General features: G+C 37.1%; 2 protein-coding genes across 3 annotated transcripts; one reads left to right on the top strand and one right to left on the bottom strand.

Annotated features, from left to right (window-relative positions):
• Window positions 1-2: 2 nt before the first annotated feature.
• Window positions 3-2,556, bottom strand: LOC106141079 (translocon-associated protein subunit gamma). The gene is made up of 4 exons (XM_013342733.2): window positions 2,293-2,556; window positions 1,927-2,146; window positions 962-1,093; window positions 3-252 (listed from the first exon to the last, which is right to left on the bottom strand). The coding sequence occupies exons 1-4, from the start codon at window positions 2,423-2,425 to the stop codon at window positions 186-188; spliced, it is 552 nt and encodes a 183-aa protein (XP_013198187.1). The 5' UTR covers window positions 2,426-2,556; the 3' UTR covers window positions 3-185.
• Window positions 2,557-2,738: 182 nt separating this feature from the next.
• Window positions 2,739-13,949, top strand: LOC106141080 (condensin complex subunit 1). 2 transcript variants are annotated; one of them, XM_060947545.1, is made up of 22 exons: window positions 2,739-3,045; window positions 3,241-3,354; window positions 3,691-3,863; window positions 4,307-4,479; window positions 4,636-4,777; window positions 4,868-4,963; window positions 5,332-5,505; window positions 5,988-6,149; window positions 6,424-6,561; window positions 7,064-7,429; window positions 7,562-7,891; window positions 8,137-8,337; window positions 8,550-9,092; window positions 9,416-9,589; window positions 10,120-10,331; window positions 10,978-11,148; window positions 11,438-11,523; window positions 11,877-12,063; window positions 12,596-12,860; window positions 13,130-13,291; window positions 13,540-13,642; window positions 13,815-13,949. In XM_060947545.1, exons 1-22 carry the CDS (start codon window positions 2,928-2,930, stop codon window positions 13,889-13,891), a joined length of 4,167 nt encoding a protein of 1,388 aa, XP_060803528.1. In that variant the 5' UTR covers window positions 2,739-2,927; the 3' UTR covers window positions 13,892-13,949. The 2 variants fall into 2 exon arrangements, with proteins under 2 accessions (XP_060803528.1, XP_060803530.1); XM_060947547.1 differs by lacking the exon at window positions 2,739-3,045 and adding an exon at window positions 3,142-3,163.
• Window positions 13,950-14,173: the final 224 nt, after the last annotated feature.

Below are 14,173 nucleotides of genomic sequence, written 5' to 3'. Positions count from 1 at the left end.
ACTGTTTAAAACTTGTTTTATTGTTCTTTAATTTACTTTTATAAAATTAATCTAGTAACATTTTTACTCAACAAGCACTCTTAAAAACAACTTAGTTCAAACACTCTGGTTTAACGGTGAAACTTAAATGTTTGCACTAATTTGATTTCACACATTCATTCACTGAATTAGTCTTGTCCAACAAATCACTTGGTGCCAGTGGAGAGCAGAGCCAGGAGTCCAGACGCCGCAGTCAGAGATACAATGTAGTTACTGTAAATTCTGCTAAGGAAGTTAATATACCAATATTATAAATATGAATGTTTGTGAGATGCACTAATGTTTGAATGTCCAGTTACTCTAAGAAAAACTACTGAATGGATTTAGATAAAACTCAGCAAAAAATAATTACATCAGCTAGCGAAAGCTGGTGCAAGGAAACTTTATGATACAATGAAAGACAAAAATTTCAGTATTTCATTGGAAATTTGGCTATTTATAAAAAAAATAAATCAATTTTATTCTTAAATTAGTATGCCATAAAACAAAGGAACTTGGTAGCACCCTGCGGAGGTAAGCTTTGTGTAAGAACCCAACTTCTGTGCTCCTCCCCAACCAGGTGAAGACACTACATGGCTGTTTGGTGTTTTAGTATGTCGTAAAATGGGGCATCGAGGGATGTTTTTCGCGCGATAAAAACGGCGTGATATAGTTTTTAAAAGACTGAAGGTCATGTTTGGCTGTATTGCTTAATAACCCCTCAACAATCCGAGTTAACTTTACTTAATGGAGTTAAGATTAAAATACTGATGGGTTGCTAGGCTATCACCTTCAAGGAAAATCCCAAGTTGATAATTTTTTTCTGATATTCATGGGAAATATTATCCCATTTTCTATTTTAAAGTGTTGGGAACCACACTGCACATTCAAATAAACTTGGTTTAAGCATGTTCTCAGCAGAACCAAATATAGTAAAGGATACACTGTAGGTGTGAAGGAGCGCAGCAGGTAGAAGCTACTGAGGATGACGATGGTGAGGAACAAGGCGTTGTTGTAGAAGATGGAGTAGGTGGTCGCCTCATAGTCAGCTACTTCATTCTTCTTCCACAGAATTCTGAAAAATATTTTTCATTTTATTTAGCTTTGTTTTAAATTTTTCTAACCCAAATTCTTTAAAAAACCTATAAGTACTATTAAACAAGCAATACTTATCTATATATATTTGTACTTGCCTTCCCAAAAACTCAACAACAAACAAAAAACGATATAGCTGAGTCCTATGTCTGGGAAAATTCTTTTATCTCAAATTTTAACCCAAAAACTTTTTCCATATAAAATGGTTGGTAGGTATTAAGCATAATTTTGGCACCACGATCACGATTGACGTGGGAGCTCGGTCGGTAAGCAATTGGTTTTAAAGTCAAGTGCCTGGGTTTGATCCTTGACAACAGGGATAGTTTTTCTGATGTTCACTGAGCACAGCTCGGTCACTATTGGATCAAGAATGCATATTACTTAGGAATAGTAAGTAGTAGTAGCACCTTCCTGCATATGTTTATAAGTTAACAAGTTTATTTATTAAGATTGTTGAGTATAATCAACTTATAAATTTTTAATTTTAACAAAAATTTAAGTAACTTAATCCTTCTTTGCTGAAGTGCCAGTTAATTTATATTAGTGATTATAATAATTAGAAAATAAATAGCTATTGGAAAGTATTAAATTTTTAATGATTAAAGAAATGAAAAAAAAATAGTTGACTGGGTGTAGCATAACACATTGGGCCTGCTGGAGAAATTTCTCTAGAAATAATTAGTGCCCTTGTACTGAATTTCTCTTTATTTTAAGTTTTATTCTTATTTTCCTTGATGGACATAAATAACATAATAAATAACACACAAGCAAACATATGTTGTGAATAAATTTGAGTAAAAAAATATTAAATACCTCTCATCCTTTTCTTTTCTGCTCATCTTCTTATCTTCGGCAAGTTTCCTAGACATCTCCCGGGCAACGGCATCTTCGCGGCGGACTGCTACGCGGTGCTTCAGTTGGAACTTGGTGTTACGGTATGCCAGGGCTAGGAGCCAAGTACTTGCGCCTGTCACTAACGCAAACCAGACTAAAGACGTACTGACTTCTAAGGCATGCACCCTCCAGAACAACCCTGAATGACAGAAATATAATAAAATTAGGTTACTTAACATCTATTGTGACAACATCAGAAAACAATGATTTTATGTATGAAACTGGTATGGTTATCAATTGGAAAAGATAGACGCACACATAAAATAATACAAATCAAATATTTACATATGGGAATAGCGGAGACTATGAAAGCATTCCCGTAAAATAAGGCAGATGACTTCGTTGACACATTTCTGCTAAAATCCTGTAGCAGCAGCTCTTCTTCCTTCGTGAAAGCTTTGTTACTCTTTCCAGACATTTTGTTGAATATTTCCAATATATCAAATCACTAGCACTTTGCAAAGATCAGAACCGAATAGATCAAGAACCAAATCTCATAAAAGAAAGTTTATGTTCTGCGCTGGCAACAGAAAAGTGAAACGTCAAATGACATGTAACCAACGTGTCAAAAAAGATTGCCATTGCGCAAAAATACTGTCATTTTTCGGTAAAGTACGATTCGTATATCTATAAATGCAAAGATTAAAAACATTACTTGTGTAATGGCTTCACATTTTTGAACGAAAATGTCAAATAAATCTAAGTTATCATTGTCATTTTCAAAATAAATTCGTTGTTCTTGTTTGATTTTGTCGCTTTCTTTGAATGTTATTTGAACGAAATCATCATTTAGATTGTTACGCTATAATTTTCACTAAATATAAAGCGAAATAAAATAACGTCAGAGAAGTCGCAGTTTAGTTATCAGTCTACATAATATATTAAAAGCTACACAAAGTTGACAAAAGAACAAGTTCGACATGAGCCACTTTGAATTTGCAATTCCCTTACAGAAGGATGAATTACTGGAATCTCACGCCGGACAGTATCATGTTGAAGATGTTGTTCAACCCAGATTACTTTTATCGAAGCTGCAAGGTGAAAATATGTCACCTTTTCTCAAGTACATGAAGCTATCATCTTCAGTTCACTGATTACTTTCAAACTAGTGGAACCACTGCCCTGAATTTGCTTAACACGTTTTAATGATAAATTTGTAATTTTACTTGATGGTATTATATTAATTTGTTACATAATATAGTTAAAAATTATTAATTATAATTTGATTTGCAGATGCTGCACGCGCCTATAACTCTGAAGGAGTGGATTATATTTTGGAACATTTTGACACCTACTTTTCCATTATAGTACATGGCAATAAATTAGAATGGAACATTATAAATAAGGGTAAATATAATTGACATATTTATGGGCAAATCACACATATTAGGTAGCTAACTATTGTAAAAATTCATAACCGAGATCACTCGGAAGAAGTTAATTAGCTATTTAACTGAACTTGATGATATTTGGCACAAAGACAGGCAAAACCTTTAAGGGTAACACTGGCTTAAAAATAGTTTATCAAAAAATTCACAGCTCTGCTAAAAATGGTCAACTTATAACTAAACCTTACAACCAAAACCAAGTTTGAATTTTTTTAAGCTTAGCAAACAGATGCATGCTGGCTCAGACACTATCAAATTATTATGAAGATATTGTGATAGCATGATCTCATTTTAGGATTTGACCACATTGTAAGAGCTGCAAAAAACCTTTGCAATCACTTGGAAGCCATTTTTCAAGATAAGGAAATTGACACCGATGTGAGGACCAAGAATCTTAATATTGTCAAGATGGTTTTGTATCTGTTCACCCAAATTATGAAGACCAAAGATGCCAAGTTAGCTGCAGATGTGAGTTCCTCAAAATTAAATAAATTATTAACCTTATATCTGCCACCTCTTTGCATGCCTTCAATCTCATGGAGACCTTTCTGGACATTTCAGCTATTTAAATTTTTTAAGAACCAGTTCAGCTGTTTTATCTGTGTAATTTGCTGTATGGTTCCTGATAATAAACCTTTTACGACATTCTTCCTTATGGATGTCGTAAAGGCGGCTAAGGCAACTTGGGATCCTTTTAGGTGATGAACAAGCAACCTGTCACTATTTAGATCCCAATTTTATCATTAAGCCATATAGCCAAATGTGGCCTTTCAGTCTTTTCAAAACCATTGGCTCTGCCAACCCCACAAGAAAGAAGAAAGACAGATTCTGAATTATTTTTTATTATCAAGTAAATGAATTCTTATAAATAAGCTTGAATCAATTAACTATATCAAAAACAAATTTTTCAGAACTCAACGAAGTTAAGTTTAGGCAAAAAAGGCAAGAAGGCAACCAATGATGAAGAGTTTTGTGGGTGGACAGAGTCAGATAAGCAAGCTGCGCTAGTCACACTGCATTTGGTTCTACAGCAACCCCTTTCTAGACTATGGGACCCACCTTTGGCAGAGGATAATTTTGTTTCGTAAGTACATGAAACTTTAACTTTGGAATGAACAAATTGAAGTGTTAATATATGGTATTCCCCTTAACTTTCAATGAACCAAAAGAATGTTATTCAACCTTTTTATGTAATGAAATTTATAAGTGGTAAATTAATCTAAAAAAAACAATTTTTCAGAATGGTTGCCGATCCATGTTACAAAGTATTGGAAGAACAGATCATCAAAAATAAGGCAATCAGAGAAACAGTGTTTCAAGTTCTTGGTGTTCTAATCAAGAAGTACAACCATGGCACATCTTGCCTCATCAAATTAGTACAGGTGACAATATAGTTTTAAACAATTTTGTTAACCTGTAATGATATTTCTTAAAGTGTTGAATAAACAATTATTTTATTTTTCATTTTCCAGGTTTTGCAAATGGCTGAACATGCTGTATCCCCTATTTGTGCTGGTGTGGTTCAGCTGACTAACGAATTTGGTCTTGGAACATTTGGACCTCAAATGGTAATAGTAATTAAGAAACCTAGTTACTAAGTTCACTTAATAGTATATACATAAACGAGAAACTAAAAAAGTTTTCAGTTAAGTCCACCATCAATATTAGCTCTCTCATTCTCTTTTGTCTACAATCCAATTAGAATTTCTAACCAGCATTTAGCAACCTTCTTAGTATTTGTAATTTTTCAAATTTCCTGTACATCAAGCCGCACCTTAGCATTCAGTTTTCAAATAACTTTAATTTATGATAAGAATTGTAATATGATTAGAACAGTTATTAAAAACAAGGCATTTCTGTTGTTTCAAAATTGTGTATTATTTGTGATGCAATAAAGCCTAAAATAAATAAGGAAGAGTATTTTTTTTAACTTTAGGTCCGTGAGATAGCAGAAGCTTTAGCGTCCAGTGACGAAGAGAACGCGGGCGCCGGTACCGAGCAGGCGGCCGCGCGGAACTGTGGCGCGTTCCTATTGGAGCTTACCAATGAGTTACCGAAGGAGATGACCGGCGCTATTGCTACTATTCAGCCTTACTTGGAAAGTGATGAGGTACTCAATTATAAACTTGATGTAATTGTAAAAAAAATGAATACACAAAAAAATTACCTAACTTGCCATCAGAGCAAATGCTCTCTGGGCTTAGGTACTGTGGCCATCGTAGATGTGTTTGAATAGACATGTGAATGACATATTGATTCTCGCCAATATTGATCTTTGAGATATCACACTTAAAAGATATATTAAAAAAATCCGGATACTCAGTTTTAGAGGGTTTAATTACTCAGTTTAATTGCTAGCTTCATTGATAACTTTAGAGTTGTTAAATGTTACGCATTTCGTGGTTTTGGAAAAAAATATAATATATACTAGCCGTCTACAACTAAGTCACTGATTAATCCAAAAGGACATTATTGCGCTCAGAATTTTGTTATGTATATTGGAAACGTTACATCAGGATATAGTTAAAGACCTCTGTTATTTTATCACAATATGGAATGTTATTAAATACGAGTATATATGTTGTACCTCAGTCGTACACACTGCGCATCAGCGTGCTGGGCATGATGTGCTCGGTGCTGAGCGTGCAGCTGCGCGGCGAGGGGCTGACGGCCGCGCAGCGCGCGCAGCGGGACGACTTCCTCGACGACCTCTACGACCACATGCACGACCTCTCGGCCTACGTGCGACACAAGGTATGCCATTGCCAAGTAGCTCGCAATAAGGTCGATGACAAATGACGTCGTATACGGATTGGGCAGTACCTTTTGGAACTTTTGTGCCACTTGTGGTCACTTATCCATATGAAGACCGCAGCTATAGTTGCGTGACAAGCGTTAGCGCTTTAAACGCTTACGTTAATTGGCCTCCCCTTGTCCAATAAAATTAGTAAAAATTATAAACATTTTCAAAAGTTTTACTTTACAGAATTTCGCTTTTGGTGACGCCTAATACGTAATGAATGTTCAGGTCCTACAGTTCTGGTGTCGCCTACAGCGTGAGAACTGCGTACCCGTAACTCGGCAACGCACCGTGCTAGAACGTGGCATCGGCCGCCTCAAAGACAAGGCTGCACTCGTTAGGAAAGCTGCCATACAACTGATTAAGGTAACTATCAAATATTAATTTTAACTTATTGTGGAAAGAAAAAAATCACCCTCCAAAACCAGGCGTGCAATGAAAATACCACAAAATCCGATAAATTTGATTTGTACATAAATCTCTTCTATACTAATATTATAAAGCTGAAGAGTTTGTTTGTTTGAACTCGTTAATCTCAGAAACTACTGATTCCAATTGAAAAAATATTTTTGTGTTGAATAGACCATTTATCAAGGAAGGCTTTAGGCTATATAACAGCACGCTGCAACTTTTAATAGAAATAATGGAAAATGTGAAAAAAAAATGGGGAAATAATTCATCCTTGAGGGCTTCAATGATGCCCAAAATAACTATTCCACGCGGACGAAGTCGCGGGCCCAGCTAGTAAATAGTAAAAAGGTAAAAGTGAATGAATGATCTCTTTTACTTTTTTATAGTTTAAGACACACAAACATCCCCAATATTTACACATGGCACTACGCACATACATATTTAAATATTTATTTAGGTGTTTTTAGAATGCAACCCATTCTCTGCGCAACTCAAACTAGAATTACTAGAAAAACAGCTGGAAACAGAGCAGAAGATACTGGAGGATCTTCAAAAGAAACAGAACCCTGGGCCGGACCCAGAACTTGTAAAGAAATGGGATAAAATAGAAAAAGATGTTATTTCTACAATAAAGGATAATATGGATGTTTTAACTCAAGATGAACCCGAGCTATCTCAAGCATCGCTGGATAATTTATATGATGCTATACGTAAACATATGCGTGATAAGAATTATCATAAAGCTTATTTGATCGTGAAACATACGGAAAGACAATATCCTGACGCGAAACTGCTTAGGTGTGATATGGAGAAAAGTGATCAGGTAAGTGACAAAAAATATTAAACTTAACTCTTTAGTAACTTCTTTTATTAACATTTTAACAAGCCTTATTTCGTACGCCGTCAAAAATCATTCAACTTATCCAAATCCACCAATTCATACATTGTATTTCAGATAGACTACTTTGTAGCTCTACTGCGAAATATTTTCATCATACCCGATCGCAGGCAGTCAATATCCATGACGCAGCAATGCGAGAACGAGCTAGCACTATACAAGAAAATGGAAGAGAAAGAGAGCATAGTTGCCTTCCTTCAAGAGTCCGTACATTTCTGTAGAATGGTGTCTGAAGCTGTGCCTTTGATAAACTCCTTGCTCATGTCGAAGCAAGCCGGAGACGTGAGCGAAGCTATAGACTTCTTCACCGCAGCACACCACTTTAATATAGAGTCGGCTAAAGTGGGCGTTGCTACTATGTTGCTGCTTGTATGGTCGCCTGACCAAGTAAGTATATATCAAATATATTAATTAATAAATCTTGTAATGTAGTAAATTTTTCATAGCTAACCTAAAATATTTAATGAATAGTGTAATTGATAACATCTAAACTGCGGAGCCATGTTTTCCTATTTGGAAACAAAATAATATTATTAAACAACAATTAGTAAACAACAATGTTGGCCGAGATGAGTGGGTTTAAACATCACGAGCGCACTAGAGGAAAGTGATTAATGGATGGATGTTTGCAGGATAAACGGGAAGCAGTAGAGCGAGCATATCGCGACATGTACTTAGAGTGCGAAAACAAAAACGAGCGCGCGCGAGCGTTCACCATCGCTCGGAGACTCACCTCGCTAGCGGCCAGCGTGGACCGCGGCAGTGCGCTCGCGCTCGACCATCTCGTGCAGCAGTGGGTCGACAAGGGGGACATCACGCCTGCTATCATCCAGGTGAGGAGACGATGTCACTGCTGCCTGTTTACTATGCTATGAATGAAGCTCGGCGACTCACCTCGCTAGCGGATTTAGAGCAGATTCAGATTTCACAGAAGGTAAATCTATATTTGGGTGCTCGACAAAAGACCTTGTCATATTATCACTTCAGGTAAGTCCTTCTTCAAGTGCAAACGTCATCTAAAATTGTCTTTACTTTTGGGTTTCAGGTTTTCTGGGAAATGTTTCTGAAGAAAATCGATGGTACTACCGATATGGACAGCTATGCGGCGATATCTATTCTCGTCATGATATCTAAAGCCCAGCCTTCTGTAGTACTGGCAAATTTGGAGGTTATCCAGACCCACGGTCTCACAGGCGACTATAACTCAAGGAATCTGAGCGCTCAGCTGCTGTTATGTTTAGCAAAGAAAAACCAAAGATATCCCATGGACCACCCCATATTCACAGCGATATTCGACAGCCTTCTAGAAACTTATTCGAAGTTGAATAAGTTCATGCAATTCGCTACGAACACTATAGATTTTATTTACGCGGTGTGCGATTCTCCTGAGATCCTTTGTGCGAAGATTTTGTCGGAAATGTTCAAAAGGCTGCAAGAGTCGGTGGTAAAGGACCAGGACAGTGAAGAGGAAGCCAGCATGCCCACGGAGTTGTTGACCCGGTTCGTTTTTGCAGTGGGACACGTCGCATTGCAGCAATTGATATATCTGGACACAAGCGTCTACAGCGAATTAAGAAGAAGAAACCAGGTGAGAGAAAACACATTTTTAATTTAATTCTTTTACTAATCCCTAGTAGCAGGGTTTATGAAATGTATTTTTTTTTTGACCTGTTAAAACACAGGTCGTCAAACAATCACAATATAACTTAATATGAATCATCAAGTAGTGCGTACACATACTGTTGTAACATGCAGCAGTTTTAGTGTGCAGAAATTAAATTAAGTGTAACTTCTGTTATTCTCATTTGCCAGATCGTCATGTAATATATAACATTAAACTGGTTTATGGTCTGGTCTGGACTGGTCCTCATTTGAATTTTAAACTGTTTTGCTACAATGCTTTTTTATTAGGTTCGCGAAGAACGCAAAGAAGAAGAGAAGAAAAAGAAGAAAGCCAGTGCGTTCGCGACTCCAGCTAAGCGCGGACGAGTTGATGACCTCCGCAGACAAACGCTCATGAATGTCAGCAACGCCAGCGCTTCTTCCAGGGGACAACGCTCTGCCAGCGTCTCCAAGGCGCCTTCGGTAACTATCTCCTTCCCCCTGGAATTAGTCTCGGTTACGTCCTCATAACTTTGGAGACGAGCCCCGAGTACGCCTTTAATCATGATCCTGGATTGGGTGAGTCAGATTTATACACAAAGCGACTTCCATTTCCCTCCTCAACCTTTGCAGGGGAACCTAGTCCGTGTTGAATCAAGGTTACACATCCAGTTGCCTGAAAGTGCAGGTTTCCTCACGACATATTGATCGTGCACCTTAATGATTCAACTGCCGATGCTCTTAACTTTATTGAGAATATTATTAGGTGAGTGAAAATCACCTTCGCACACAAAGCAGAACATGTTACGCTTTGAGGGCCGCGTTCCACTCAGACATGTTTCTCTACACTTTTGACGGCCTCTGTCACCCAACGGTGTTTGCTGGCCAGAGCATGATGAGAAACGAACTATCTCTGATTGGCCTGGGTCTTGTTTATCCATATAGGTATATATTTTAAGTGCAATTTGTCCCGTATATATTTATTAATTTACTTTCAAATGTTTGATCTGAAGGCAAACACCACAATGACGGAAGACGAGGCGGGCCTCGAGGGCGCAGTAGCAGACGACGCGGACGCGGAATACGTCCGCAACGTATGCGAGCGGGACATCGTCGGCGTCGACACCGCTTTAGCGCGCTACATCCCCCTCCTTCGCTGGTTGTTGGCCAATCCCGCGCGCTGTACGACGCAATTACAAGCGGCCGCAGCTTTAACATTTACCAGGTATAACTATGTTTATCTGTGACAACTATCTAAGAAAACCCTAAATTTTATTGTCATTTGGTTTTCCTTCTTCTTTTTGTTATAAAAAAATTCAAATAGTGTATGTTATTTGATTTAGCTATATGTCTATTGTTTGTGTTATCGTTTATTTTAAAATCTTCGTACCTTATTGTGGGTTTTTAATTTGTCAATAAAGTTTATTCTATTCTATCTTAGGCGTCATACACAAAACTGCGATGCCACGTCGATCGTTTAAATCCACCAGATCCCTTGACGAATCGCAAGAACTTGGGACTTTTAATTCTCAATTATAAAACAAATTTCAAGATTCGAGATGATTTTTCAAACTAAAATAACCATCAAATTTAAAGAGATAAGATAAGACATATGCCTTGTCTTTCTTTAATTTTTTTTATTCAGGGAAAAGAATAGATAATTTCCTTCAGAAATGGAAGATAAGACATTGGCGAATAACCCCGCTGTTAAACTTTTCTGTGAAAGTTTCTAATCAAATAGAGGATAAAACGAGAGAAACAGTCAACAAGGATATTAGAAAATATTTATTGAGGAAACAAAATACCTGTATAATTTATGATAAAATGAAATAATCTATGTATACTACGCGGATTACTTATCCTCGTTTCAGATTCATGTTGGTTTCAAGTGCAGTGTGCGAAGACGGTCTTCAGCTAATGGTGACAGTACTGAAGCGGTCTAAGAATGTTTCCTTGAGGACCAACCTAACCATCGCTTTCGCCGATCTTACTCTACGGTTCCCTAATCTCACTCAACCATGGACACATCACATTTATCACATGTAAGATTAAATTAACGACGCATTAACTCCTGATTTGCAATTAAATTGTTTAATTTCTATTTTAATAATTCTGAATTCATTAAATACTGAATTCAATTTGTTTATCTATTATATTGTCATGTAAGAAAGAAAGAAATGTAATGCACTTATGATACATTAAACTTCATTACATGAATAAAAAAGTAGGCTTCAAATCTACAAACAGAAGTTATCAAAGAAAAAACTAAAGTTTAAACTATAATTAAGGAATGGTAGCATCAATTCTAATGTTTTTGTTATTATTCCGTAGCCTGAACGACGAAGAGCTTGAAGTCCGGCAATGCGCTGTAAAGATGCTGTCATTCCTGGTTCTCCACGAAATGGTGCGCGTCAAAGGTACATAACACGTGATGCAATAGTATTTATAAATTTATTGTTTGTTTGGCAATCTCTTGATTTAAATTATAAAAGAATGTTTCCTCTTGGAATCAGTTTCTTTTTAATATGTATTTTTTTAAGAAGTTTTTTTCGGATAAGTTGTCAATATCTTTGTTTTTTTACCCAATGAATTTTTTTTTACTTGTGTACTAGCTGTCGCCCGCAACTCCGTTTGCGCGTTATTGGCAATTCGAAGGTTAAGGTCATTAAATTTACTCAAATTTCCGTACATCCAGATTCAGGTTAGCTGGTCCCTTTGGCTTCCACATCATATTCACTACAAAGTTTTTTTTTTTTTTTCAAAAAAAAAGGTCAGATAGCGGACATGGCGCTCTGCTGCGCCGACAAAGACTCTGGCGTCGCGAATATGACGCGCCTGTTCTTCAAGCAGCTTTCGCAGAAAGGCAACGCCCTGTATAACGTGATGCCCGACATCATATCGCGCCTTAGCGACCCTGAGCTGAACGTGCCGGAGGACCAGTATAGACTTATTATGAAGTAAGTAGGTCAAAAGCCAAGGAATTCAGGTCTATCCCCGAAAATATCCAAAGAGCAGTAGCCCACTGGTTTTAAGACGTTTGGTCACCACAGATCATTGTAACATTATTCTAAACGTCCGGTATATAATAAAGGTACGTTACATACGTGCGCATTAAATACCTATATTATTTTTAAATAATATTTATTAATACATTTATCTGTAGCTTGATAATTCGTAGATAATGTTGTAAGTTATGAATCATTTGGTAAAGATGATTACGTAGATTTCTAATAAGTTCATCTCCATATATAACCTACTCGGTTGCTAGTTCAGTTTATCTTAGACTCATGGCATAAATCTATTGACTCATTATTTTCGCAAATATAGTGCTTGTTCGAGGCCTTTTTGCGTTAGAGGCTTTCACAGATTCTCTTTCTTTATGAGATTTTTAATCATCAAAGTAATGTTATGCCGCACCTTAAATTTCAGTCTTCGTGGATCCCACGTACGTTTTTTACCACTGCTTTAAAATGATTATCCTTCCTACAGATACATAACATCACTCATACAAAAAGACCGTCAAATGGAGGCTCTAGTAGAAAAACTTTGTCAGCGCTTCAAGCTATCAACTGAAGAACGCCAGTGGCGCGATCTAGCGTACTGCCTCTCATTGTTCTCGTATAATGAGAGGTCCTTGAGGAAACTCATTGAAAACCTGGATTGCTATAAGGATAAGCTGCATTGCAGCGGCGTAATGGAGTCTTTCACGACGCTCATGAATAACACGTCGAAATTGGCGAAGAATGAAATTAAAGTAAGTGGTTTTTGTTTTAATATGGCTGATGTAGGATTTTTTAAACTCAACTGCCATGTGAAGCAGAAATAGTTAAAGTAAAGAATAGAATCATTTCTTATAGCATCATACAGACAGGTCCTTCAGTGTACAACTGTGCGCCATAGTCGGAGTCACAGGTAGTCACAGGTCACAGTTAGTATTACGGAATTAAAATTGCTGTCTATATTGTACCCTGACGGCGGAAAAATTATGTTAACGCAGATTGTTAAAGTGTGTGTATATTTCAGACGCTAGTAACGGAGCTGGGCGATAAGATCGAGGAGTGTTTCGCTGTGCGCGAGGGCGAGGACGGCGCGCGGCCCGCGGCTGCGGCCGAGCCGCCGCGCGCCACGCCGCGGAAGAAACCCGCGCCCCGGCGTGCCCGGCGGCGTTCCTCGAGCCCTGATGAGGTATGATCGATGATCCTATCGATACTGTTGCCTTTACTCAACTATCGACGACTATCGACTGGCAACACTAATCGGGTTCATACTGATATATTTTTGGACAATACATGTATTTATTTACAAGTGTCAATTGTGCTATGTCAGTAGATTATTATATACTATGTTTCCTGTAAATTAAGGTCAAATAAGTTAATTATGTAATTAAACTCAATGCTTTCCTAATAGAAAACTTCTCTTTCATGTTTTCTCAGAATGAACCACCCGCCAACGATGGAACTCCACCTTCAGTTCGAAAATCTAGCAGAAAACCAACGAGATCTAGAAAAGTTGTTTCTTATAATTCTGAAGAATCAGGTTTGTTATGTTTTGTTTTGAATGTAAATTTATAATGTTGTTCTGAATTTTTGCATGAAAATATTCATGAAAGAGTATGCGGGGACCGTGGAAAGTGTACAACATTATCTGATTACCCCTTTACTGTTATTTTATTTATGTTTTTCTGAATTTCAATTAACGCACTTTTCAGATGACGAAGATCAACAAAAGGATGACGATGTTTTCAAAAAACCTACTGCTAGGAAAACTACTCGCAGAAAGAAATAATGAGTTAGTTTTTGTTACATCGAATATTAATAAATACATTTTATATTTACAATCTGTATATTTTATTTCTCAGGTTTTATTTAAAGTAGTATGAATAAAAAGCAGCAAACCTTAGAACTTTCAGGAATATGCATACCTCAGATAAACACTCAATCTTAATTATTAGTTACCTACATAGGTGTAGGTGTCCTATCTGAGAAAATCTGAGTGAGCATCCAAGCTAAAAACTTTCAGGAATATGCCTAGTAGGTACGAGGCCTACCCTCGCCTCTTTTTGTGACG

The sequence above is a fragment of the Amyelois transitella genome, chromosome 13 (assembly GCF_032362555.1).
Source record: "Amyelois transitella isolate CPQ chromosome 13, ilAmyTran1.1, whole genome shotgun sequence".
Lineage (NCBI taxonomy): Eukaryota > Metazoa > Arthropoda > Insecta > Lepidoptera > Pyralidae > Amyelois > Amyelois transitella.
The sequence above is the reverse complement of the archived record's forward strand: the minus strand, read 5'-3'. Positions and strand labels throughout refer to the sequence as shown.